A 26,478-nucleotide genomic window follows, 5' to 3' on the forward strand; every position below is an offset into this window, starting at 1 on the left:
TTTTATTTTGGCCATGAGTGGAGGGGCTGTGCAGTTCCTTGCTCATGGAGCAGCCTGGCCTCCTGCCTGTGTGTGCGCTGCACCAAAACTCAACCCCAGCTTCCAGGCTGGGTTCCAGCACCTGGAGGGGACACCTGGCTACTGGGGTGCCTGCCCTGAGTGGGGGCACCTGGGAACCTGGCTGGTACCAGGGGGCTGTGCGCAGAGGGTGGCACCTGGGGACCTGGCTGGCACCAGGGGGCTGTGGGCAGATGGTGGCATCTGGATACCTGGCTGGCACTGGGGTTGCCCTGAGGGAGGCACTGGGGATACCCGCCTAGCACCAGGGGGCACAGTGTACTAGTCCCCCAGTGGCTTGAGGATATAGGTGGGCTCTGGGAGCAGGGAGTGTGTCCTATAGAAGGGAAGGGGGAGGAGTAGCAGGAGTGTCTCCGTTGATTTGCCTGTGGCTGCAGGACAGTCGGGATGTATGAAGCCCAGCCCGCCCTGCCCATCTTCACTGGCATGTGCCAGACACATCTGTGTCAGCTGTGGGATAAGCGCTGCTTCTTGGGTCTCTACCTTGCGTGCAAGCCGCTTCCTGCTGCAGTTTTGGGTCAGGGTGGGGCGCTGGCTGGAGGTGCCCTCATGCAGCTCTCCCTCCTGACTGCGCCAGGTTCCCAAGAGTGGGCATGTCAAATTTGGTAGAGTACCACAAATCCAGGCAGGGAGCCAGTGCTGCTCCCAGCTCCCCTTGCTGCTTGCTCCATTTCTGAATGCACCTGGATTCCCACTAAAGCCCCTAATCTTGCCTGGCTCAGTCGCAAGCTCCTCTCATTCTGTGCCTTTCTTTGCTCAGCGAATCCCTTGTGCAAAGTGTTCTGGGCCGCGCTGGGGTTCTGGCTGCTGCTGTTCGTTGGCCCATCCCCGTGGCCTCTGGCTGCTCTCCGCTCACCGGCAGGGCAGACGCCAGGCCCTCGGGAACTGGTTTTACAGGGGAGCCCTTTCATGAGCATCATCTGCAAACTTGGAGCTACTGCCAGCGCCTGGGCACCCTGGGCTGGAGCAGCACAAACCCACTGTGCTTCCTGTTGGCATGAGCCCGTCCCCGCTCACCCATCCACCCGCGCTGGCTGCTGCAGTCACGGGCTGTGCTCTCTACGATTCCCACCCAGGCCCTGAGCAGAGCCAGCTCAGACAGGGACCTGCCCTGGGCGAGCGAGTGGGGGACTGAAGTTCTGGCTTTGGAAGGATCACCCCAGGGTTGGAGGAACAGAGGGGCCTGGTGAGGTGCCCCTTGGGGAGCAAGTGCATGTGGCTCCTGTCTTCGCTAAGTTAAAGCCAGGCTGGGGTGATGGGCATGGGGGGGAAGAGAAGAAAATGAAGGGGGGTTGTCACCTGTTAGGGTGTGTCTGCCCTGAATGGGACAGGGGACCCAGTGCAGCCTGTGGGCACCCCTCACTGCAGTCAGAGGGCAGGGGGAACAGTGGGATCACTGTGGGGCTGGCGACAGCTTTGGAAATGAATCGATCGATCCATGCAGCTTGGCGTGCACTGAGGAGTGGCTGGAGTGGCACATGGTTCCCCATGCATCCTGTGCCTGTCTCCTATCTGTAGTGGGGCGGCTCCCAACCAGCCAGGCTGCAGGAAGCTCCTCTCCCAGGTCCGTGGTTGCAGTGCCTGGCCTCTGTTGGCCCCCACCCCACCCCGAGCGCTTGGCAGCCCTGTGCCCCTCAGGACCAGTCCGCAGCATTTGCTCCCCCGCCATGGGCTCTTTCCGCTGCCACTTGCCTGCAGCTTCCCAGACACATGTACCTCTCACTATATCTCCTTGTGCCCCCGCCCCGCTTTCCCAGCCTGTGTCCTGCTATGTCGGGGGTTCCCAGGGCTCTGGGCATTCAGACCTCTTAGTGGGTCTTCCATGGTAAAGGGCAGAGCCGGGGGCCAAAATGTCACTCACTCTGTTGCTGCTACCTTGGATCCATGTGCAGTGTGCACCATTTGTTGGGTCCACAGCCCGCTTCGAGAGAGCCTTTTACAGACTCTTGCCAGTGGCCCAGGAGTCACCAGCAACCCTACGATAACAAACCAGTCTGAGCCGTCCAGCCTTGCTGCGTAATCCTACGATAACAAACCAAGCAAATTAACGACTGGGAAAGGAACAGAGCCCAGCAGCAATCCCTGTCATGAGATGTGCTGCACTGGCCGGAAGCATCAGAGTTTGGCCACAAGTCCCCCTCCCCCACCACACCCCCGCTCAGTGTCTGTAAGAAAAGCCTGTAAGCCAAGCCGAGAAAACAGCAGCAGTGGGAAGAAAAGGTTATTGAATTGCAGGGCTGCTGTGGTCTTGCTGCCAGCATAGACCCTTGGTTGTTAAGCGGGTGCCTTGCGTGGAAAGACTGCCTTGATTATGTGTGAGGCAGCACTTGCACAGCGACACAGGCCGTGCCTTCCGCTCACAGTGCTGGCCTTTATGTGCCTGACATTTACTCTCTGGAAAGGGGGAAAGGAAAACATCACGCTCACCAGTGCCTGAGCAGTGCTGGGAGGAGGGCTGGGCCGGGCCACCCCACTGCCCTTGCCATGGCGTTTGTCTGTCCTGCCCGCTGGGCCGTGCACATAGGGGCCGTGACCCTTTCACCTTTCGGCCCCTAAAGCTGCTCTTCCTCCTGCACTCTCCATCCTGCCTCTCACAGCTGAGCCAGCAGCTTCCTCCTGGCAGAAGGGGCAGCGTTGTTCAGCTGGGGCAGCGGGCTTCCTGCTGGAGGTGATGGTGCAGTGGCTGAGCATCGGGTCTGAGCTCCCTAGCACCCCAGGGCAACAGCTGGTCACCTCCCCAGGCGGATCCGTTGAGTTTGCTCCGCGTGGGCTCTTAGCCACCCCTCTGTGTTTGTTCCCCAGGGACATTAGCAATCACAGCCCTTGGCCAATGATTCTTCTCCTTTCCACCCCTGCTGGCTGCCACCCTCCATCCTAGAGGTGGCTGCATGTCCACAGTGATCTGTGTAATGTGTTTTGGGAGCCACTGGAGACTTGGCCCCTGTTAGTCTTGTTCCCATTGTTCTCTCTGCTTTCCCTTCCCATGGGGCACTGATAGCCAGCTGGGCTCAGCCGTGCCAAGCCGCCAGGGACACTGATAGCCGGCTGGGCCTAGCCGTGCTAGGCCGCCGGGACACTGATAGCCCTACGTGGGTACCTGTGAGGCCTCACTGTGCAGGGAGGGGGACGTGCGTTTCCTGTTGTTCCCTAGACAGGCCCCACTAGGGGGCAGAGCAGGCAATAGGCCGGATGCTGCTCGCACCAGGCCGTCCCCGCTGTATTCAATCAGATTTAGTATTTCTAGGCTGTAGGGCAGTGGTCCTCAAACTTTTGTACTGGTGACCCCTTTCACACAGGAAGCCTCTGAGTGCGACCCCCTTATAAATTAAAAATATGTTTTTATATATTTAACACATTATAAATGCTGGAGGCAAAGCGGGGTTTGGGGTGGAGGCTGACAGCTCGCAACCCCCCATGTAATAACCTTGTGACCCCCTGAGGGGTCCCGATCCCCAGTTTGAGAACCCCTGCTGTAGGAGATTGAGATGTTTATCTGCCCTCCCCCCACCCAGGGTTGTGATATACATATGTGAGGGCATGAGTGGGCATAATGAGAGTCAGGGTGCGTGAGTGAGGGGGAAGTGGGCACTGGGAGTTTGGTGTGTGAGTGGGGAGAGGCAGGCGCCGTGGGGGTTGGTGTGTGAGTAGGGGGAGGCGGGCGCCGGAGGGTTTGGTGTGTGAGTGGGGGGAGGCGGACGCCGGTGGGTTTGGTGTGTGAGTGGGGTGGGACGCTGGTAGGCTTGGTGTGTCAGTAGACGGAGGCGGGTGTGTGAGTGGGGGAGGTGCTGGTGGGTTTGGTGAGTGTATGGGAGCAGGTACTAATGGGTGGGAAGAATTTGCGGAGGGGGAAGCTAAGCTGAAGTGAGGTTTGTACTCCACCCCCTGTGTGATGCAGCCCAAGGTCTCCTCTTTTATTGGTGCTCAATTAACATAACATCAGAGCGGCCAGACTGGGTCAGACCAAAGGTCCATCCAGCCCCATGTCTTGTCTGCCGACAGTGGCCAGGGCCAGGTACCCCAGAGGGAGTGAACAGAACAGGGAATCATCAAGTGATCCAGCCCCTCACCCATTCCCAGTGTCTGGCAAACAGAGGCTAGGGACACCATCCCTGCCCATCCAGGCTAGTAGCCATTGCTGGACCTATCCTCCAGGAACTTCTCTAGCTCTTTTTTGAGCCCTGTTCTAGTCTTGGCCTTCACAACCTCCCCGATGAAGTTCCGCAGTGTAGCTCAGCTCCCGTGACGGTTCTGTCTCCTGCACTCCCCAGTTCCCCCAGGTGGGTGATGGTGGGCCTGTCCCGGGGACCTGGCTGAGGAGCTGGGGCTGATCCCATGACGGTGGCGTGGCGTTGGATGTCTGCACTGAGCCTGTACTGGGCTCTTGGTCAAGTCCCAGCCCCAGTCTGGCAGCACCAAGGGACAGAAACGGGCCTCATCTCCCCTGCTGGAGCCAGCCCAGCCATCTCCCTGGGGGTCCAGCACAGAACGCGCTGGAACCTGCCCACCTATCAGATGGCTCTTTGGGAGTCTTTACCAGCGTAGCCCCCAGCCTCTCCCAACCTCTGCTGAGCCCAGGGGAGACTGCGGATAGCACGGGCTCTGGCTCTGTATCACTGGCCAGCCAGTGCAGGGACGGGGCACCAGGGGGATGGGCTCACAGGCGCTAGGTGGGTGGGCTGCTGTGTCTGGACCCACTGCAGCTTTCTCAGGGTGGGTGGCTCCGTCCCTGCAGGTAGTGAGTGCAGTAACTGTGCCGAGTGCGCAGTGCACTGGTGCCTCGTCTGGGTCTGATGGGCTGAAGCTATGGGTGCCCCTCTGACCCCTGCCTTCTGGCTGGGCAGCACCTTCTCTCGGAAAGATTTGGAATTGGGCAGAGTCCAGGAGTTTTTCAGGTTGGCTCATGTAGTTGCTACTGGTTATTTGTTGTGGTGGTGTTTCCAGTGTGCTTAGCACTCTCTGGGCATTTCCCCTCCCCCTGGAGCTCACAGCCTGAGGATGGACCCACAGACGGGTGGGCAGAGGCTAGGGCAGGGGTGGCCGACCTGGGGCTCCAGAGCTGCATGTGGATCTTCAGAAGTTAACATGCGGCTCCTTGCATAGGTGCCGACTCCGGGGCTGGAGCTACAGGCACCAACTTTCCAATGTGCCAGTGGTGCTCACTGCTCAACCCCTGACTCTGCCCTAGGTCCTGACCCCACTCCACCCCTTCCCCCAAGGCTCCTGCCCCTTCCTCAGAGTCTGCTGTGCCCTCACCGAATGAAACGAGGCATGGGGAGGGAGAGGGAGGCACTGATGGGTGGGGCTGCCAGCGGGCGGGAGGCACTGGGGGTGTGAGGGGGGGAGCTGAGGGGGGGCTGCTGATGTATTACTGTGGCTCTTTGGCTATGTTCATTGGTAAATTCTGGCTCTGCAGGCTCAGGTTGGCCCCCCTGGACTAGGGGAAGCAAGCAGCAAATGGGCGTTTTGTAGACAAGTCATCTAGGCTGGCTGTTGGCTGTCCAAGGGCTGATCTGGTCTGGATGGGCAGTGACCTGCCCAGGATGGTGGAGGGGGGTCTTGTGCTTCTTGTGTCCCAGCCGATGTGAGGGTGTGGGGGAGGGAAGGGTTCAGGTTGCAGATGTTGCTGGCAGGGAGGGATGTGGGAGGCTCCCCAGACAAGAGTTTTGTGAACTTGGGAGCTGTGTCTGTCAGTTTCCCTGGGAGCCCAGCGGCATCTGGAGGGCTAGAGACGAGCAGGGGCGCTGGTCTCTGCAGTCACCGGGCAAGCGTGTGCACTTCTTTCTCTCCACTTGATCCAGGATGGGAACTGAATGGCCCTTTGTAGGCACCAGCTGGCATTCCCTGTGCTGATTCCGGCCTGTACTGGGAGGAATGCTGGGCACTGGTGGTGGCGCTGATCTGGTGGGAACTGCAGCGAGGCCACCCAGGGCTCCTGGGTGCTGAGTGAGGGAGACTGGGACAGCCACGGGTGCGGCATATGTTCTCCACGCCTCTGGGTGTGTTGCTGTTGCTGTGGAAGGGGATGATGTGGGGAAGGCCTGGTGGACAAGGTGGGGCCTTGAGGGCTGATTCCGAAATGTCCCAGGCCCCCGACTCATCCTGCACCCAGTGTGGAGTGGTACAGAGCCGCCAGCCTTTGCTGCTGTGCCACCTTGGTCATCCCAGTGCCATTCCCTGGGTGCCGTTCCACCACACCACTTCCATGGAGCCCGCCGGTGGGAGTGAGCCTGGGAAAGCTGGAGCTCCCCTTCCCTGGCCCACGCCCCATGGTGCCTGGCTGCAGCGTGAATTATGAAGCGTGCCCTTGGTGGAATATGTGCTGAGGCTCGCCACGGGAATGTGGGCAGATCTGACATACAAGCCACAGCAGCCAGCCTGTAATTTCCAGCAGGCCCCAGTCGCTCTGTTTTTCAGTTAAAAATATATTAAAAAGTAGGAATGTGGGGTGTGCAGAGAGGAATGTTTGCAGCCGCGAAGAAAGCTCTGGTGTGATAATGAAAGGGTCAGTCCCCATCCGCGAGAGCGACAGATTTAGATCTGGCGTTTGGCACTGACACAGGAGCTAAGGATTTGCTCTAGCGGATCAGACCATTGGTCCAGCCAGCCTGCGACCCTGGCTCCAGCAGGGCCAACAGCTGATGTCTCAGGCAAGGCAGTGTCCTGCATGTCCTTGGTGTGGATGGTGGAACCCTTCTCTGACGCCTGCGGGGCTGGGCTAGTGCCAGGAGGGGGTGATTTGCTCATACCCAGGATTATCTCACTGGATTTTGCACAGGCTCCCCTTTGCATGCAGGGTGCTGGAGATGGAAGTGGAACTGATCGTATGTGGTAGCAGAGGGCTCGCACCCTACGAGACAAGGGCAGAGCGAGGTCCAGGGACTGGGGCTGGAGCCAGACACATGCAGACAGGAAATAAGATGTAGATTTGTACCAGGGAGGGGAATGAACCCTTGGAATGGCTCCCCCAGGCCATGGAGCTCCCCATGGTGTAGAGTCTCTCTGACCAGATGGGGTGGCTGTCTGATAGCGGCTCTGCTCCAGCCACAGCAGGAGTGACCGGGAGAAGCTATGTCGGGGAAGACGTCACTAGATGACCATAGTGAGCCCTCTGGCTTTAATGTCTGAGAGGTACCAGGTGTGTGAATGGTGCGAAGGTTCACCTGGCACAGCCTGTGCCACAGCGAATGAATTCCACAGGCTGGCCGTAAATGAAGCATGCAGGGTAGCACTCCCTCGCAGTGGCTGTGAAGGTGTTGCCCTTCCATTCCTTTGTGCACCCTCCTTGTTTTCATATTATGGGGCAGTGTGGAAGGATGGATGGAAGGACGATTGTCGCTCCAGTCCAGGATGATCCCCTTGTTGCCTGCAGACCATTGTGGGCAGCTCAGCAAGAATCTTGGCTGAGTGCAGTGTCATCCCAAAAGCAAAGGGGGAATCAAGCTGGTGAAAGAATGGGATGGGAACCAATGGAGTGTCCTTCTGTCAATCAGTTGGATGCCCTCCTCTGGGAACTTGGCATCCTGTCTCAAACAGGAGAGAGAGGATGTGACGAAGCGGGACTGTTCTTAATTCATAGATTCATAGATACTAAGGTCAGAAGGGACCATTCTGATCATCTAGTCCGACCTCCTGCACAGCTCAGGCCACAGAATCTCACCCACCCATTCCTATGAAAAACCTCACCTATGTCTGAGCTATTGAAGTCCTCAAATCGTGGTTTAAAGATTTCAAGGAGCAGAGAAGCCTCCCTCAAGTGACCCGTGCCCCATGCTACAGAGGAAGGCGAAAAACCTCCAGGGCCTCTTCCAATCTGCCCTGGAGGAAAATTCCTTCCCGACCCCAAATATGGCGATCAGCTAAACCCTGAGCATATGGGCAAGATTCATCACCCAGATACTAAAGAAAATTATTTTCTTGGTAACTTAGATCCCATCCTTCTAATATCCCATCTCAGGGGATTAGGCCTATTTACCCTGAATATTTAAAGATCAATTACTTACCAAAATCCCATTATCCCATCATACCATCTCCTCCATAAACTTATCGAGTAGAATCTTAAAACCGGATAGATCTTTTGCCCCCACTGTTTCCCTTGGAAGGCTATTCCAAAACTTCACTCCTCTGATGATTAGAAACCTTCGTCTAATTTCAAGTCTAAACTTCCTGGTGGCCAGTTTATACCCATTTGTTCTTGTGTCCACATTGGTGCTGAGCTTAAATAATTCCTCTCCCTCTCCTGTATTTATCCCTCTGATATATTTATAGAGAGCAATCATATCTCCCCTCAACCTTCTTTTAGTTAGGCTAAACAAGCCAAGCTCCTTAAGTCTCCTTTCATAAGACAAGTTTTCCATTCCTCGCATCATCCTAGTAGCCCTTCTCTGTACCTGCTCCAGTTTGAATTCATCCTTTTTAAACATGGGAGACCAGAACTGCACACAGTATTCTAGGTGAGGTCTCACCAGTGCCTTGTATAACGGTACTAAAACGTCCTTATCCCTACTGGAAATGCCTCTCCTGATGCATCCCAAAACCGCATTAGCTTTTTTCTCAGCCATATCACATTGGCGGCTCATAGTCATCCTATGATCAACCAATACTCCAAGGTCCTTCTCCTCTTCCGTTACTTCTAATTGATGCGTCCCCAACTTATAACTAAAATTCTTGTTATTAATCCCTAAATGCATAACCTTACACTTCTCACTATTACATTTCATCCTATTACTTATTACTCCAGTTTACAAGGTCATCCAGATCCTCCTGTATAATATCCCGATCCTTCTCTGAATTGGCAATACCTCCCAGCTTTGTATCATCTGCAAACTTTATTAGCACACTCCCACTTTTTGTGCCAAGGTCAGTAATAAAAAGATTAAATAAGATTGGTCCCAAAACTGATCCCTGAGGAACTCCACTGGTAACCTCCCTCCAGCCTGACACTTTGTCTTTCAGTAGGACCCGTTGCAGTCTCCCCTTTAACCAATTCCTTATCCACCTTTTGATGTTCATATTGATCCCCATCTTTTCCAATTTAACTAATAATTTCCCCATGTGGCACGGTATCAAATGCCTTACTGAAATCTAGGTAGGTAAATTAGATACACTGCGTTTCCTTTATCTAAAAAATCTGTTACTTCCTCAAAGAAGGAGATCAGGTTGGTTTGGCATGATCTACCTTTTGTAAAACCATGTTGTATTTTGTCCCATTTACCATTGACTTCAATGTCCTTAACTAATTTCTCCTTCAAAATTTTTTCCAGGACCTTGCATACTACAGGTGTCAAACTAACTGGCCTGTAGTTACCCGGATCACTTTTTTTTCCTTTCTTAAAAATAGGAACTATATTAGCAATTCTCCAATCATTCGGTACAACTCCTCTGAAACTCCTTAATGTTTCCTCTGAATAGTTTGGGGGTGCCTCAGTTTCCCCTATGCAGTTCTTAAGTATCTAGGGGGTAGGATAAGGGTGTATGGTCGTTGCAGAGCCCTAGAGGGCAGGTGTGTGCAGGGGTCTGGACACAGAGAATGGCCGACACCCTGTTTCCTAGCCACTGATGGCCTGGCCCTTCCCCCCTGCAAGGTGAGAGCTAAAGGGTTGGAGAACAAAGGAATCCGGTGCCCTCCTGGCCCGGGAAAGGGACAAAGCCCGGGGGGGGGGGGGCTGGAGAGAGTTTCAGTTTGGGGCTGGCTGGGGACATGGGGTGAAGTGGAGACGGGGTTGTCTGGCTCACTGCCCCCCAAGATGGACCCAGCTGAGGGGTCCTGTTCTCTGCACCTACAAGCTCTGTGTTAGACCATGTTCCTATCATCTAATAAACCTTCTGTTTTACTGGCTGGCTGAGAGTCACATCTGACTGCGAAGTGGGTTGCAGGACCCTCTGGCTTCCCCAGGACCCTGCCTGGACAGACTCGCTGTGGGAAGCACACAGAGGGGCAGAGGATGCTGAATGCTCCGAGGTCAGACCCAGGAAGGGGGGAGCCGGGTGAGCTGTGTGTCCTGCAGACAGGCTGCTCACAGAAAGAGACTCCCCCAGAGTCCTGCCTGGCTTTGTAGGGAGCAGCTCCAGAGCATCACCCGGGGACTCCGTGACAACTGGTGGTAGCAGTGGGATGTACTGCGCCCCATGGATGGCGCTTCCTGCAGTAAGTGACTGGGGAGCAGTAAAACGAAAGGGGATTGACGAGGACTAGGCGCGCTGAAGGCTCAGAGAGGAGCGGTTTCGGGGGGCGGTTAACCCCTGGGAGTGTGTGACCAGCGAGAAGGACTGGGCAGTAATGGGGTCCCCCTGGGGACTGCAGTGAGCAGTCTCAGGGACGGAGGAGCCTGCGGCTTGGCCCTGGGAGAGAGAAGGACTTTTGCAGTAACAGGGTTCCCCTGGGGATTGCAGCGAGTGGTCCCAGGGGTGGAGGAGTCTGCAGCTCAACCCTGGCAAAGAGGTGGTGACCTTGAAAAGGGCTGGCACACGAGGGGTTCTCCCTGGAGACCGTGGGGAGCTGAGAGCCCACAGGCCTGTGAGTCCACAGCAACTTGGGAACAGCGGAGTGAGGGCCTGTCACCATCTCCTTAAGAAGGACATTGTAACCCTGTGCAAAAAGAGAGGGTTGCGCATTGGAAAGTTCACCAAAGCACAGTTAATCGTGCAGCTGGAGGAGGATGACCACTCTAAGGAGCAGATTCCTGATCCCAAATGGGGCTATAGCAGGATCTGGGAGCAGCTGGAGTGGTAGCCAGGCATCCCCAAGACTCCTGTCCCCGACCAGACGGGGGTCTTCACGATCGGGTTCCCCATCGGGGGATCGGAGACGGACGGGATTGGAGCTGAGTCCGAGAGAGCAAGAGGACTGTGAGAGACAGCGAGAGGCCAAGAAAGAGCTGCAGGAGCAGCAGCAGCATGAACTGGCGATGGTGGAGCGGAGAGGCAGAGGGGACCTTCCAGGGGTGAGCAGGGGTAGACCCCGGGGTGCCAGTTCCACAGGGAACCCCGAGACTAAATTGCTGCCCCTGGTTAAGGGGGGGATGTGGATGCCCACCTCACTGCCTTTGAGCAGGCTGGCGATTTGAACCAGGGGGACCCTGCGGAAAAGCCCCGGTGTCTAGCTCCCTTGCTGGGTCCCAAGGCCATAGACTCCGTCAGCAGATGGGTGGGGAGGTGGACAGGCTCCTACTCCTGACCCCAACCTATATGTCTGTGTGGAGTCTCCTGGGCTCAGGCCCCTCGGACCCCCAGTGGGAGCGGAAGGTGATGGTCAATGGGGAGACATTCGTGGGGTGGCGAGATCCTGGGACAGAGAGAACTGTTGTCAGGCCCTGGGTGGTCCAGCCTCAGATGCTGAGGGGCTGTGTGAGCTGGGTGAGGGTCCCAGGGATGAAGCCCCTCGTCCTCCGTATGGCCCAGATCCCTGTGCAGACCCAGGAGGAGTGGGGCTGGCTGGTTGTTGGGGTTCTCCAGGATACCAGCTGCGAGACCCTGTTGTGGGGTGACTGTGTCTCTTTGGGACAGGATCCAGGCCCTGCTCCTGTAACGGCCGAGGGTTTGAATTTGAATTCAGGGAACCAATCGGCGGAGAGGGAAATGGTCAGTGAAAATGCAGCTGACCTGGCTGGCAGCGGGGAGGAGCTGCTAGGCTCTGGATACCTGCCTGCCTGTAACCAGCCCCCTGGGGCTGGGTGGGACAGAGAGATGCTCCCCACCCCGTTGCACACCGGAGAGGGGGCTCACGGTGGCTCTGATGCAGTGAGGAAAGCAGCGAGCTCGCTGCCTACCCCCACTGGGACAGCAAGGGCAGCGCTGAGCACAGTGGGAGCTGAGACCCCAGCTGAGTGTGGGGAGACACAGGCAGGGCAGGGGATCTGTTGGGAGTGGCAAGGTGCTTGGTAAGGAAAGTCTGGATGAGCCTAGGCAGCCTTGTGAGCTGATGGCTTTGTCTAGTCAGCAGGGTGAGAAGACGAGGAAAGCGGCAGATGAGTGTCCCTGCACCTTACCTGTTACCTGGGTGGAGAATTGGGACAGGGAAGGAACGTGCCTGTGTCTGTCAGGGGTATTGACTTGCCTGTGGAGGGAGCTACCCTGATCTCCAAGCAGTTGTCTGTGAACAGCCCTGTGTGCTGGGACCAGGGGAATGAGATCCCAAGCTGGGTGTCTGGGAAAGGAGAAAGTGTGTCCGGCTCTTCTTTGTCTGTGGAGCAGACTTACTGGATGTAAGTGAGACCCAGAAAGAATCTGTTGTTGCTCAGGAAAATGTTCCTCTAGAGCAAGCCCCACGTGAAGAGGGTAAGGGCAGAATTTCTGTGAAGGGTGAATTGTTGCATAGAAAAGCCCCTAGGGAAAGGAATCCTCATGGAGTCTTTGCAAGCAGTTTACTGCAACTGAAGGGTGTGAAAGTGATTTAATCAAGAAAGTTTCAGTTCCTAACAGCCAGAAATTTTCTGTTGTGAATGGATCCACTGACTTTCCTGTTGAAGGATCCAGTGTGGATAGCTCTGAGAAGGTCTCAGATGGAGTGAAAGCTGTTAAGAAAGTTGAACAGTCCTATAACCAAGTGGCTGTGTTTGGCCAGCTTGTTGGGGAGACAAGGTTGTTGAGAAAGGGATGTCTCCATGCTAGTTCTGTAAGTGAACAGTATGTGGCCCAGGTCAAGATGGGGTCCCTAAACCAAGAGAGCCTGAATTGCAGGCCTCCAGACTGGAGAGCTGGGGGAAGACCCGATCCCAGTTTGACCCCCCGGGGGTTTTGGGGTGGCAAAAGGGCATGGGCCGCATAAACCTTCCCACATGCAGCATGCGAGTGCTATCGACCACCCCCCGACCTATGGGAGGGCGTGAAACTGGAAGGGCCTGGTGTAAGTCCCACCAAGGAATGGGAGAGATGCTGGGGCATCCATGGGAACGTTGGTGGCTTCAAACTTCCCCAGGTCACTGGCTAAAGTGACCCCGCTCAGTTCGGTCTTGAAGCGGGGAGAGATGTGACGAAACGGGACTGTTCTTAATGTTTCCTCTGAATAGTGTGGGGGTGCCTCAGTTTCCCCTATGCAGTTCTTAAGTATCTAGGGGGTGGGATTGGGGTGTATGATTGTTGCAGAGCCCTAGAGGGCAGGTGTGTGCAGGGGTCTGGACACAGAGAATGGCCAACACCCTGTTTCCTAGCCACTGATGGCCTGGGCCCTTCCCCCCTGCAAGGTGAGAGCTAAAGGGTTGGAGAACAAAGGAATCAGGTGCCCTCTTGGCCCGGGAAAGGGACAAAGCCCGGGGGGGGGGGGCTGGAGAGAGTTTCAGTTTGGGGTTGGCTGGGGACAGGGAGTGAAGTGCAGACATGGTTGTCTGGCTCACTGCCCCCCAAAATGGACCTAGCTGAGGGATCCTGTTCTCTGCACTGACAAACTCTGTTTAGACCATGTTCCTGTCATCTAATAAACCTTCTGTTTTACTGGCTGGCTGAGAGTCACGTCTGACTGCGGAGTTGGGGGGCAGGACCCTCTGGCTTCCCCAAGACCCCGCCTGGGTGGACTCGCTGTGGGAAGCACATGGAGGGGCAGAGGATGCTGTTCTGAGATCAGACCCAGGAAAGTGGAAGCTGTGTGATCTTTTTGCCCTGCAGACAGGCTGCTCACAGAAAGGAGACTTCCTCAGAGTCCTGACTGGCTTCATAGGGAGCAGTTCCAGAGCATCGCCTGGGGACTCTGTGATGGGGTCAGAGAGTGATTAGGGGCCTGGAGAGACATCCCTTGTTGGGAGAGGTTGAAAAGAATGAGATAGTTTGGTTTAGAGAGGAAGCGAAGGAAAGGGGCCGTGACAGCAGCATAGGGAATGATGCCTGGGAGAGAGAAGGCAGACTGGGTGCTGCTTTTCCCCCTCCAGGAGACACTTATTGTCACTGCAAGATACCATCAGGTAAGATGGAGCCAAAGAGAGATGCGTGTTGTGCATGACATGCCGGTAACCTGTTGGACTCACTGCCCATCCTCTGCTGGACAGGGGGCTGGCCTGGAGCTCTCTATTTGATATCCATGGGTTTGCACGAAGTGGGTGTATAATAATGGTGCTTCGTGTTTAGCAATATGCTTTGTCAGATTAGGCTGTGCTGTGAACCTAGTTTGTTCTTGCAGGCCATGGTCAGTAAGAGGTGTCCGTCCCCAGACACAGCTCTGCACTGTCCTGCTTTTGCTGCAGCATTGGGCCAGATTCTGTCACCCTCCCTTGCCTGGAGCAGGGCCCGGTGAATCCACGGGGGCTCTTTGGAACAGGAGGCGCTAATCGGGGCGGGGACTATATTGGAGTCTTGCCCGTTGGCATTAGTAACTGGCAACCCACTATGGAAAAGCCAGCTCCAGCACTCCCTGGTTTCTGTGGCACTATCACGTCTGGCCGGCAGGAGTCTCCTAGCGGAGCCAACATGTAGAATCAGCAGCATTTCAGAGGGAACTACGGTGAAGGCCCCAGTTTGAAACCTTCCTCCTGGCAATCTAATTTTAGCCCCCAAGGCCTCTCTCAGATGGCTCCCTAAGTCCCTGTGCTGATGTGCCCCATGCCCATCACGCTCTGTGGCACCACCCCCCTTCTCATGCCACACAGGCCCTCTGGGCAGGAAGGCATGGCAGTGCTCAGCTTCTGCAGCCCGTGCCCTCCCTGCAACCATGTCCCCTGCAGACACGGGTGCAGCCTGCCTTGCCACCCCCTTCCAGCTGAGGTTCCCTGGGGCATGAGGAGCTGCAGGGACAGGATGGGGAAGCAGCTCCTCTCTTCCTCTCAGGCACTCCTGCCTTGTAGCAGGGATCAGGGCCTCTGTCTGCCCAGGAGCCCCCTGGAATTCTTCGCCAGTCACTAATCACACAACTCCTCAGGGCGTGCTGCAAAGCCTCCTGCACTCCTGCTGTAGCCTTGAATTGCTCCATCTGATACCCACGCAGCCCACTTGGCCTTGTGGCCAGGTAGTCATAACACACTGGGCATGCCCCCTCGCACGGAGCTGCTGCTGGCTCTCCACCTCCCTGACCTGGGCTGAGATCAGGGCTTTGTGGATCAGCTGCTTACCTGCTACCCGGCCAGAGGGCGAAGTAGTCCCCCAGCAGTGCTTCCTGGACAAGGAGCTTTTGTGTGCTCCACCGAGCTCCTCTCCTGGGGCATTCCCCAAATGAACCCATTTGCTCTGCACCCCCGTCTACTGCCCCAGGCTGGCCCAGGGGCTGACTTGGCTCTGGTGCAACTCAGCTTCTGTGGGCAAGCCCAGAAAGCAGCTCTGGGATGGCCCCTGGGCGCCGACAAGCCCACTCTTTTGTCGCTGCCCTTAGCTCACAGCATGTTCCCTCAGGAGAGTGGTAAGGAAGAAGAGCCCACGAGGCAGTCTGGGGGTGGGCAGGGAGGCTGCTTGGCGAGAGCCAGATGTGCCAGGCTGGGACCAGGCCTGTCTTGTGTGTCAGTGACTCGTGGGGGAGGTGGTCAGTGGCCTGAGTCGTTTGCAGGTGTCACCTACTGGTTCTGTTCATGGAAGTCACTAAGGATTGTGGTTGGCTCCCGGGGGGAATATGAAGACTCAGGGGGCTTGGGCAGCTGATGAACTGCAGCTTGGGAAAGCGAGCCTCAGCTCCCAGAGCCACTGGGGTGTGAATGCAGGGTCCTCAGGCCTAGGAGCCAGCATCTGTCCAACGGGCACCCAAGGGAGACCCCAATGCAGCGTCCGGTGTGTTCAATTGGGGAGCTGCACAGGCATTGCTGGGATGGAGAAGGGCAGGTGGCCGAGCTGACTTAGCTGTCGGCTGGGGCGCACGCTTGTGGAGGGATCGCAGTCCCAGAGCTTGTTTATCCCAAGGCACAGCTGGGTGGGGAGCGCTGGGGGAAGCCTACAGCAGTGGGATGGGCAGCAGGTCTCCTGTTGCAGAAGAAACAGCCGGGAGCAGCCCCACTTCCCATTTGCCTACAGCCAAGTCTGCTCCTTGCCCAGCGGCACAGAGGGTGGGGTACTGTGCCTTGTGGCACTTCTCCTGTCCCAGCCAAGCCCCTATTTGCAACAGACTCCCACGGGCAGTGCCAGCCAGGCCCCGAGTGCAGAAGGCTAGTCAGGCACAGGTCAGCAACAGCTACTTCCCAAGAGTGGGGACAAATGCCAGGGCACCAGGTTCTTTACACGGGTGGCTTGGGTGCCTTGTGTCTGTAGCCTCATTCCTGCATAACTGGCTGACCCTGAAGGCCAATGCCAGCCCCATGCTGCTCAACCCAGCACACATCTCCAGCCCACAGAAGACAAGGATTAAACTTAATTGCAAGAGATCGAGATCCTGGAGCACGTGGTGACTGAATCCAGAGCCAGGCTCCACCTCACGTGCCTCCTGCTTCTCCTGAGACATCCAGATGGCCAGGGCTCAGCAGGGGAGCTGGCGGAAATGCTGTGTGCCTGGGGGCAATGCCACCCTCTGCAGAACTCCATGCTGAGAACATGCGGCATCTCCCCTCTGGTCACTAAGGATACCCACAGCCATGATGCCACGTGGGCCCCTCACTGCTACTGGTGCTATGAGAGAGAGCCTCAGCCAAGTATGCTGGCAAGGAGCCTGCGCCCTTCCTGGCAGTCTGTCAGGCCCAGCGACCTCCAGGCTCAATCGCTCCTGGGTGTGCACAGGTGGGGACATCTTCTCTGGGCACGTGACACAGGCCACCCTGTGCCCCAGGGGCTTGATGTCTCCTGGTCTCTCGCATCCTCCTGGAGCTTGTAGGTGGCATGATCGCATCCTGGAGTGGCCTGATCCCCCGCTGAGTCAGTGCTCTGCAGGGAAGTGTTCCCAGCTTTGCTTAAAAACTCATCTCCCTTTGACCCTTTGCTGTGTGCCCCTCCCACCCCTCTGGTGCTGTTTGGACGTGGCCCAGAGCTGGTGGCTTTGAAATTCCAACATCTGCTCTTGGTGAGCTGGGGCAACCCTGGGGGCATGGCAGCGAGAGGGAGCTCACTGCACCTGCTTCTAGGCACTAGGAAAACAAGCTATTCCTCAATGGGATCAGCTGGCATAAGCCAGCCTAGCACTCTTGCTGTGTGTGGAGCTGTGCTGAGTTACACACACTCAGGGTCTGGCCCAGGAACTGGGGCTACAACAAGCTTTTGCTTAAAATCTCTCCCTGCTGCCTTCTCAGGGATGCAGCTGCACCAGGCACAGTACCGGGGCGCAGTGTGATCCCGCCCCCTGTGTTGTCGGAGGAGATCTCTGTCACACGGTGAAATCCCAGGAGCCCCCGTGCTCTGCTCACAATAGTGCTCAGCAGGGCTGCGCCGGAGGAAGGGCACTACTGCTTGGGGCTAGGGATTGACAACTCCGTCCCAGCTTGGACAGAAGTCTCCATTGGTAGTTGCAGGCAGCAGGCAGCAGGGGTCACTGTTCCCTGTGCTGTGTGACTTGCCTGTGCCCGCCTCCCCGGGGCACTGACCCGTGCGCTGTGCTATCTGGTACACTTTGCTCACTCCGCTGCCGTGCCCAACTTTCCTGGGAGCTGCTGTTTGCTTTTCTCTGAATTATGACTCCAACTTGTGCCTTTGATCTGGGCTGCGTCCGGCCTCCATTGGCTGCTATTGGCCTTCCTTTGAAGTGCATTTACCTTCCCAGCTTCATGTGTTGTTGCAGCCTCTGGAGCAAACCAGGGGGAGCGGATCTGAGATGCCTCCATGGTGGGCACAGGTGCCCCTGGGCACTGGTGACTGTGCAGAAGCAACCCCTACGAAGCCCTGCAAGGGGTTTCCATAGCCCAGGGGCAGAGCATGGGGCAGTTCTGGGCAGAGGGCCCGTATCCTAATCTTAGGCTTGAGCTGCAGACGTGACCAATGGCCATCAAATCACCCCTGCCCTGCATGTGATGTGTGTGACTCCTGCACTTGCCTCCTGCTGCAGGGAGTTCCACAGGGGAACACTGCGCTGCTCCCTTGTAGTGGTTCTGAACGTGGTGTTCCATCCTGTGATCCGTGTGTTTATGCTATGGGGAAGGGTCACCTGAAGGGCTGGACCCATCTCTCCTCCATTCCTTGAGTCCCCCTCCCTCACAGGGCAGCCATGTGCATGCCGGTGAGGTGCTGGCGAGTTGCCAAGGATGGCCCAGAGAGGGATGTTCAGGGCCCAGGCATTGCTCTCTCCCCTCGGGCAGTCCCTCCCGCCTCTGGCAGCGGGCAGGGAGACGCCAGGCTGGGTCACAGCACAAGGAAAGCAGCCGCTCCAGGTCATGGATCTTCACATTGCCAAGGCAGCAGGGGGGAGCTGTCCCCTGTGCCTGGCTGTGGAGGAGGGGCAGATAGACAGCCTGTACCTTCGTGCTCCATGGCTCCCCCTTGCTCTCCCAGCATACTGCACTCAGGGCTGCCTTAGGGGCCTGGACTGCCTCCCCCAAAGAGGTCCTCCAAGCTGCCTGGGCAATGAGGCCCCCCAGTGCTCTCCTGTCTCTGCCCTCTCCTCCTCACCTTCCTTCCCTGGCACCTTTTTCCAAATCCGACCAAGACTCGGATCTGGGTCGCAGAGCCCCCAGTGGGCTAGAAGAGCTGAACTGGCAGCGAGCCCAGAAGTGCTGGGGATGTAGGAGCAGCAATGCAGTGAAGCATACTGTACTCAGGGTGCCAGAGAGCGAGGGCTGGTGGAGCAGGAGGTGCTGGGGCCATGTCTCAAAGGGCTGATTTCTTGGTACTTTCATTTGCCCAGGAACTGCCCCCATGGTCTCTGACCCCCAGCCCAATGGCTTGCCCCTAGAGCTGGGGGTGAGGAGCACTAGCCCGGGGACTAGTGCAGGCTGGTGAAGCACTCCTGAGGCCAGCAGCCCTCCAGGCAGCAGCCCTGGCTCCAGTTCCATGAGGGTAGTGGTGGGCTGAGGCTGGCCCGGCCTGCCTGTGGGGGCAAGTGCTTGGCTGCCTGTCCTGGGGCTCTGTGCTGCCCAGTGGCTGTGCCAGGTGCCATTTCCTGCACCCCTCGCCCATGTGACTGGGCTTGAAGCTGAACCCCCTGTGGCCACGGGCCCTGGAGCCTGGGTGCTGGTGGCAGCTGCTCCCCTCAGCTCCACACTGAGAGCCGCCTCTGCTAGTGCAAGTGGGCCGCCGTGCTCCAGCTGCCCCGGCCCCAGCAAGCGGGACCAGCACCAGGTGAACTGATCCAGCACCAGCAAGGGGCCTGTCAGCAATGGCTGCTCCTCCCTCCCTCCCTCGAGCACCCCAGGGAGACGCCCCAGGTCAGGAAGGAGGGGAAGGCAGCCGCAGGCCCTTGCTGTGACTTGCCAGGCGGAGGCTGTGGACTCTGGCCTTGAGCAGATCCACGCCCCCCTCCAGCACAGAGGAACTGGTCTTTATCTGTTACACTTTGTTCTCCCTGCTGTCTGGGAGTGGAGCGGGCAGAGCCGGCAGAGATTAGCCCTCACCCTCAGACCTTTGACACACACGCTGCAGGCAGGGTGATGGGTTTGCTTTGTGCTGGGGCTGGGGGGTAAAGTGCTTGTGATGTGCCCCCACCCCCAGGCAGGGAGCAGCGTGGGCCCAGCGCGTCTGGGCATGGCATGGGGAGATGCTTCTCCACAGCAGAGAGCGCACCGTGACACAGCGCCCCCTGCTGGGCGGCTGGGACTGATCTAGGCGGGAGCTCCTGCCACAGCCAGTGCCCCTGCCCTGCTCCTCACAGCACCCCCTGCTGGGCATGAGGAAGATGAGCTGGAGGGGCAGCGAGAACCTTGCCTGGGAATTTCCTTCCTTTGGAGTAACTTTTCTCAGCCTGCCCTGTGGGCACGCAGAGCTGTACTTGCTGCTGCTGGTCCCTACACCTGCTGAGTGGAGCCGTGATGCCTTCTGCGCGTTGGCCCTGCTCTGCTAGGAGCTGCATGGGCAGCTGCCATTCCTGCCCTGCGGGTGTGGGGATGGGAACCTTGGCCAAGTCCCTGTTGCTTCTTGGGTGTGTTCAAATAAAGGCGGGGGGGCACCTCCTCACTCAGGCTAGCTGCTCTGAAGCCGCTGAGCCTATGGACTAGGGGGAGCACACAAAGGCCAGCAGTCCCATCCAAACTCAGATGGGCCTCTGAGAGCAGCGTGGCTCTGATGATTGTACAGGGGAGTCCCTCCTGCCTCAGGGGAGGGTCTGAAGTGCTCCCCCAGGAGCCCTGTGTTAATTGGCCAGGGCCGCTGCCGTCCCCAGAGCCCTGGGATGGCGACTCACTTCAGATGGAGGTAGAGATGTGGCAAGTGCTGTCTGGTTTCCTGTGGACATGCTGCAGCACTCGCCTCCTGGCCGAGCATGACGCTTGCTCCACCTGGCGCAGCGCCGAGCTGGGACCAGGCACGCACTCGAGCAAAAGAAAAACTATTAAGGAAAAACAAACTGGGAAAGTCATTTGCTTTGCAGTGGGATGGCAAATGTGGCCGTTTGGAGGTATCGGCTGCATTGGGGACACAGAACTGTTCATGGTGCCAGACAGCTGGCGGAAATGCCCAGCCTGTGCGAGGCACACAGCCCCTCCTCACAAGGGCCCTGCTGAGTCCCCAGGGGCACCTGGGCATATTTACCCAGGAAAGGGACCCTGTCTGGCAAACAAATGAGGGGCGCTGTTGGTGCCAGAGAAGGGATGGGAGAGAAAGTGGGCCCAGCAGAGATGGGTGCTTTCAGTGACTGCTGGCTCTGGAGTGCAGCATGGCACTTGCACTGGGGAACATTGTAGCAGCCCGTGTGACCAAGTGGAAAGGGCAGGGGGCTTGTCTCGCTGTGCAGGTACCAGCTGCTAGCTACTCCGATGCCCTTGGAGGTGTGGGGGATGGGGTACCGGCCTTCCCAAGGCAGGTGATGGTCGTGTCCTGGAATGGCATGTCACCCCCAGTGCTGGCCATGAACTCCATTTCCACTGGGCACTCGGATATCGGAGTGCTGACCCATTCCCTGTTCTGTGGGCAGTGCCTGTGGGGGGTGCCCAGGACTGGGAGTGGCCTGGGCCATGTGGCAGGAGCAGCGCTGAGAGGCCCTGGGTTGGAGTGGGCTCTGGAGTTATGCAGAAGGGCTCTCTGCTGCCTCACCCTGTCTCTGCCCCCCCATGCCAATGCTGCCCTGGGGCTGCTGGTGGGCACAGCTTTGCATTGTGGTGCAGGAATCCCAGCCTCCTCCCTCTGCCTCAGTCAGAGCAGGGAAGGGATGAGGGTGTCCTGCTAGAGGTTGGGGTCCCGTTTCTGCTCACCCCTGCCTGGCTGAAACTCAGGCCTGGCCCAGGCCTCACACGCCCCTTATCGCACAGGCTGCTGCCTGATTCAGAGCCTCAGTCGCTCTTGCAGGGGAAGCCACAGCCCTTCCCATTAGATCTTATCAGCAGCATTTCATGAATGACTCTCAGCTCGCAGAGCCCCAGGCACGGCCTCTGGAATCCTCTGCTGAATGGGACCCCAGCCCACAGGCTGGAGCAGGTGCGTGTGTGCACAGCTGGGGAGGAGCAGGGCTCTGCCAAGTGCTGGAGCAGGCTTGTCCTGCCAGCTGCTCAGCCCTTGCGGGAGGAGCTCTGCAAGGCCAGGTCCAGAGCTACCCTGCTGGGCGCTGAGTGCAGGCCTGTAGGCCCATGCACCCATTGCTCTGGTAGGGCCCAGGTTGGCACCAAGCATCAGGGTGTAAGAGGAAGCTGCCAGTCCAGCAGAGTCCCAGGGAGTCTGGAGATGGGTGCCCAGCTACCTCTTCCACTCAGCAGTGCCTGCTGGCCCTGGGTCAAGGTGCAGTGCCCCTGAACTAAGGAAGCTCCACGTTTTTCATCTGCACCCGGCAAGCAGGGCGCCACCACATCTCCCACAGGGCCAGGCTGGCCTTATGGTGAAGGTGCTGGCCGGTGATGCAGGAAACCCAGGTTCAGTGTCTGACTCTGCCAGAGACTCCCAGTGTGGCCTTGGCTAGTAATCCTGCCTCCTCGCCCATCTCAGTTTAGACTGCAAGGTCCTTGGGGCAGGGACAATCTCTCAGGCCTGGCAGCGTGGCTCCTGATACCAGATGGTGTTGTTGTAACATCAAGAACAGTGACACGGATCCAGGCCCCCAGCAAGCCAGAGCCACTCACCATGCAGTCTGAGACACTGGGAGACTGAAGCTAGCAGATTATGCTGTGAGCCTAGTGTGCTGGCATTGGCACTGGCTGCCTGCTAGCCTCTGGACAGAGGGTCGGGCATCTCAGAAGCCCGTGCTGGGCTGGGACCAACCCATATGATCTGTCCCAGTCCCCATCGGCTGTGGGAGCACCCCTGGTTTGTGGGGATGTCAGTGGTGCTGGGCTCTGGAGAGGGAATGCCACAGGAAAAGGGATGGGGGCCACACAGGACAGGAGCCGGACTTGCCATCTCTGATCTCTATGTTCCCACAGCCCTACAGTAATTGGGCGGTAATGTGGGGCCTATTTCTGGGCCACTAGATTGAGGGGGACAGTATGAGGCACTGGGTGGGGCAGAGGCTGCCCACAGTTGTAGTTGGCCAGGGGCCTCTGAAATGCAGTGAACCCTGCTCCACTGAGGGGCAGAATGCAAAGCCAGGAGCCCACTTAGTCGCTAGCAGGCTGGCCCAGATAACTTTGCATTTGTGGGGGTGGGGCCAGTGCTCAGATGGGTCCCAGCTCAGGAATGTGCTGGGCAGATGGGGTGATGTGCTGGGGGTGCAGGCAGTGAGCTCCCCAATGCTGAGAACATGTTCCAGTTAAACCCCCTGCACTCCCAGAAGAAGGATGAGACCCCCTCTTGGGGGGCACCAGAGTTGTGTTATATATTGAACCTCCATCATATTGCCCAAGGCACTGGGATGGCAGACTGCCAAGCAGTACGTAGGTGCTATGGGGCGGGGCTTTCTCTCCCCCCTTGCAGTCAGTGCTGGCCCCACTGCCCTAGCATGGCACTAGGGCAGGGAGTGGAGTGAAGTCACTAGGGGGTGCTCTTCCCTAGCAGACAGTGCTGGCCCTAGCATGGCACTAGGGGGCGCTGTGCTGCAGGGTGTCAGGTGGGGTCAGTAGGGGGCGCTCTCCTGCCAGGTAGTGGCAATGTAACATGCTGGGGGTATTTCAGATGAGATGGAGCCGAGGGCCTGGGATCAGTGAAGTCCCCAGGTGGCTATTGCTGTCCCCACTAATTAACCCGAGCACAGTTTTCACTCGCAGCGTCGTCGGGCTGGGCACCCGGTGCTGGCACGGCACAGAGGGGGATTGACGGTGCCTCTTGTCCCTTTCAGAGTCTGCCCCAGCTGTGTGGTGCAGGGGACGGCCAGGCATTCACAAGCACCCTGCAGCATCTCTACACGGCCGTGGCCAGGCAGGAGGCGAGGACAGCACAGAAGCGGCGCCGCTCAGGTGCGTGGGGGGGAGGGGAGATGGAAATGTGTCCAGTGCAGCTAGTTCCAAGGGTCCCCTCCTATAAGGGGTGTGGGGGGCACTGGGCATCACCCCATCCCAATGGTCCTGGAGCTTCTGGCCTGGCAGGCAGGGAGGGTCTGGTCCCTATAGCTAGGGGTGTCCATATTGCTTTGCTCCCCAGAGTCAGTGGGTGACCGACATCCTTCTCCCCTACCTGTTGGCCTCTCTGCTCCCTCACGCGTATCTGACTCCTGTCTTATCTCTTTGGAACAGGGGATGCCGAGACCCCAGAGCTCGCCTCGTCTCCCCAGCTGGCTGGGGAGGCCATGGACTCATTGGTCACGCTGGGCTCTCAGCAGGAAAGGGTTGAGCCACCCTCTGACCTGCCCCAGAGCCTGGGAGCCACAGCGGTAAGTGCAGCTCCCAAACCAGCAGCCTCCTGGAAGGCTGGTGTGAGAGACCTGACTGGGGAATGGCTGGGCCTGGAGGGAGAGACAAGCTGTGCTGAGCAGCCTCCACCCCACAGAAGTTCCTCCAAGTGCCCGCAGTGACTGGGTTCTGCTCCGGAGCCCTCTGTTCCCTCCTCAGTCTCTGACACAAGCCAATCTTGTGCAGACTGGCTGGCTCATAGGATTGGTTATGGGATCCAGGGCCTTTTCCCTCTAGGGCTCTGATCCAGCCCCAGGGTGGGGACGGGCTGGCTCAGAGGACTGTGTACATGGAGCCTTTCTGGCCCTATTTGATCAAAGCTGGTTCCCATCCAGTCGCTGTGTGGTGACCAGGTGGGTCTCAGCCAAGTTCCTAATGGGACATGTCCAGTCCAAACACCCCCCCCAACTTTGGATTGTGAACTCCCCCGGTGTGTGGGGCAGTTACAGAGCTACCAGCTCCGCAGTGGACAGAGCGAGGTGACCCTGGCCCAGCTGCGGGGTGGTGCAGAGCCTCCAGCTCCTCAGTCCTGTGCCACCCAGCCCACTCCTGCAGCTCCAGGGGGGCGTCTTCCCCTTGCTCCAGCCGGGATGCTCTGCAGTGGGGTTCCCCTCTGGAACTGCCCGCAGGTGTTAGAGACACGGGGGAGCGGGGAGCAGAGTGACCCATGGCTCACAGGAGGGGAGGGAGTGAAGAGCAGACTGACCCATTGACAGAGGAGGGGAGGGGGAGCAGACTGACCCATTGACAGGGGACAGAGTAGCAGCCGTGTTAGTCTGTATTCGCAAAAAGAAAAGGAGGACTTGTGGCACCTTAGAGACTAACAAATTTATTTGAGCATAAGCTTTCGTGAGCTAATGCATCCGATGAAGTGAGCTGTAGCTCACGAAAGCTTATGCTCAAATAATTTGTTAGTATCTAAGGTGCCACAAGTCCTCCTTTTCTATTGACGGGGGGGGGGGGAGCAGACTGACCCAGGGCTCACAGGAGGGGAGGGGGGAGCAGACTGACCCATTGACAGGAGAGGGGAGGGGGGAGCAGACTGACCCATTGACAGGAGAGGGGAGGGGGGAGCAGACTGATCCATGGCTCACAGAAGGAGAGGGGGGAGCAGTCTGACCCATTGACAGGGGAGGGGAGCAGAGAGCAAACTGACCCATGGCTCATGGGAGGGGAGGGAGCGGAGAGCAGACTGACCCTTTGACCGGGGAGGGGAGGGGGAGCAGACTGACCCACGGCCCACAGGAGGGGGCCTGCTGGGCTCTGTTCTCCCTACTAGAGCTCTGTCTGGGACTATTTTTTAGTCCTGCTCCCGCCCTGCAATACCCACTCACACCCACATGTTTCTTGCATTTTTATCCCGCTCCCACCCATAAAAACCTTAGATCCCGCAAGAGAGACAGATTCCCCCCGCTACTAAAAAACCCCACCACAGCTGGTTAATATATTATAAATGGAATTCAGACACAATTTTTACCACTAAAAGGATTAAACAAATCTTGCTTAAAACATGTAAATAATCCTTCAACTCCTGTTATAATAGACATCAAGTCTCTGTCTATCTCTCCCTTAAATGTAAGTATTAAAACCTTCATTTTAAAAAAGGAAAAACTTGCTTTAGAGGATTGCTGAAATTCTATTTATGACAAACTATTGTTGTGTGTCTATCACACGGAATATCAAAACAAATTGCCCCAAAATTTTGCCTTAAAAGGTGCAGGTTTTTTTAATGATTATAAAAAGTAAGTTGTTTAAAAAAAACCTGGAAATTTTTAATCCACTTAAGCACTGTTTTTAGAACTTTGAAACATCCCAGTCAAGTTATTTCTGTGTCAGGATTATTACTGCTTTTTGAAAACCATTGAACAGAAAAACTGCTCACAGCACTGACAGCCAGCTGATACAACAGTGACCGTCTGCGCGTATGTGGCGTCCCAGAACAACACACAACAAACCCTGTGACTGTGATTCTCGGCCCTGACTTGAGCTGGTGTACCGCACCGGATCTGGAGCCAGGGAAATACACAGGTGTAGGAAAGAGAAGTTAAAACAAAATAATTAGCCATGTCCTGAATAGGCTACTCCTGGTAAACTGATGAGAGATTTAGTGATTTCCTGCAAATTCCCACAGTCTGGTTTTTTGCTCACCCAATCCCACCTGCAACAAAGCACATTTCACCCGCTCCCAATATGATGGGAGCGGGTCCTGTGGGATCCCAGTCCCGGTGCAGGGCTCTGCTCCCTACTCCCCTTCTGTGAGAATGGTGTTGGCTGCTCCCTCTCCCTCCTCCCCTACCCAAAAGCTCCTCTGGCCCCTGCAGGGTGGGGCGAGAACTCTGCTTGCCTCCTACAGCACCTCTGACTGGCTGCTGTTCCCCAGGAGGCGGGGCAGCCGGGCAGGCAGCCACTCAGAAAGGTTTTCCTTTGGGCAAGGCTGGAAACTGGGGCCGGAGCTTCTTGTGTGAGGGCGCTGGGCTCCAGCAAGGAGAGAGTGCTGTGCAGGCGAGAGTTGGCGGCAGGGTGCATCCCAGCAGGGCAGGGCCAGGCCCCAGGGAGGAGGCGTCTGTCACTCACAGCTTTCCTGTGTGTTGTTTGCACACAGCTGGGAGCCAGTGGGAGGTGCAGGAGCTCTGGAAGCAGGGGCAGGGGAGAGCTGGGGCTGGGAGCCCGGGGGGGTGGGAGC

At 57.4% G+C, this 26,478-nt stretch overlaps 1 protein-coding gene across 2 annotated transcripts in view; it reads left to right on the forward strand.

The window, feature by feature from the left end:
• Positions 1–26,478, forward strand: part of NHEJ1 (non-homologous end joining factor 1) — a 143,868-nt gene that overhangs the window by 116,115 nt on the left and 1,275 nt on the right. For both annotated transcript variants that reach the window (XM_038420914.2, XM_038420915.2), the window contains exons 6-7: positions 23,246–23,363; positions 23,640–23,776. In XM_038420914.2, the coding sequence (XP_038276842.1) occupies positions 23,246–23,363; positions 23,640–23,776 (255 nt within the window). The remainder of the gene's footprint in view (positions 1–23,245; positions 23,364–23,639; positions 23,777–26,478) is intronic.

The sequence above is a fragment of the Dermochelys coriacea genome, chromosome 11 (genome assembly GCF_009764565.3).
Source record: "Dermochelys coriacea isolate rDerCor1 chromosome 11, rDerCor1.pri.v4, whole genome shotgun sequence".
Taxonomy (NCBI): domain Eukaryota; kingdom Metazoa; phylum Chordata; order Testudines; family Dermochelyidae; genus Dermochelys; species Dermochelys coriacea.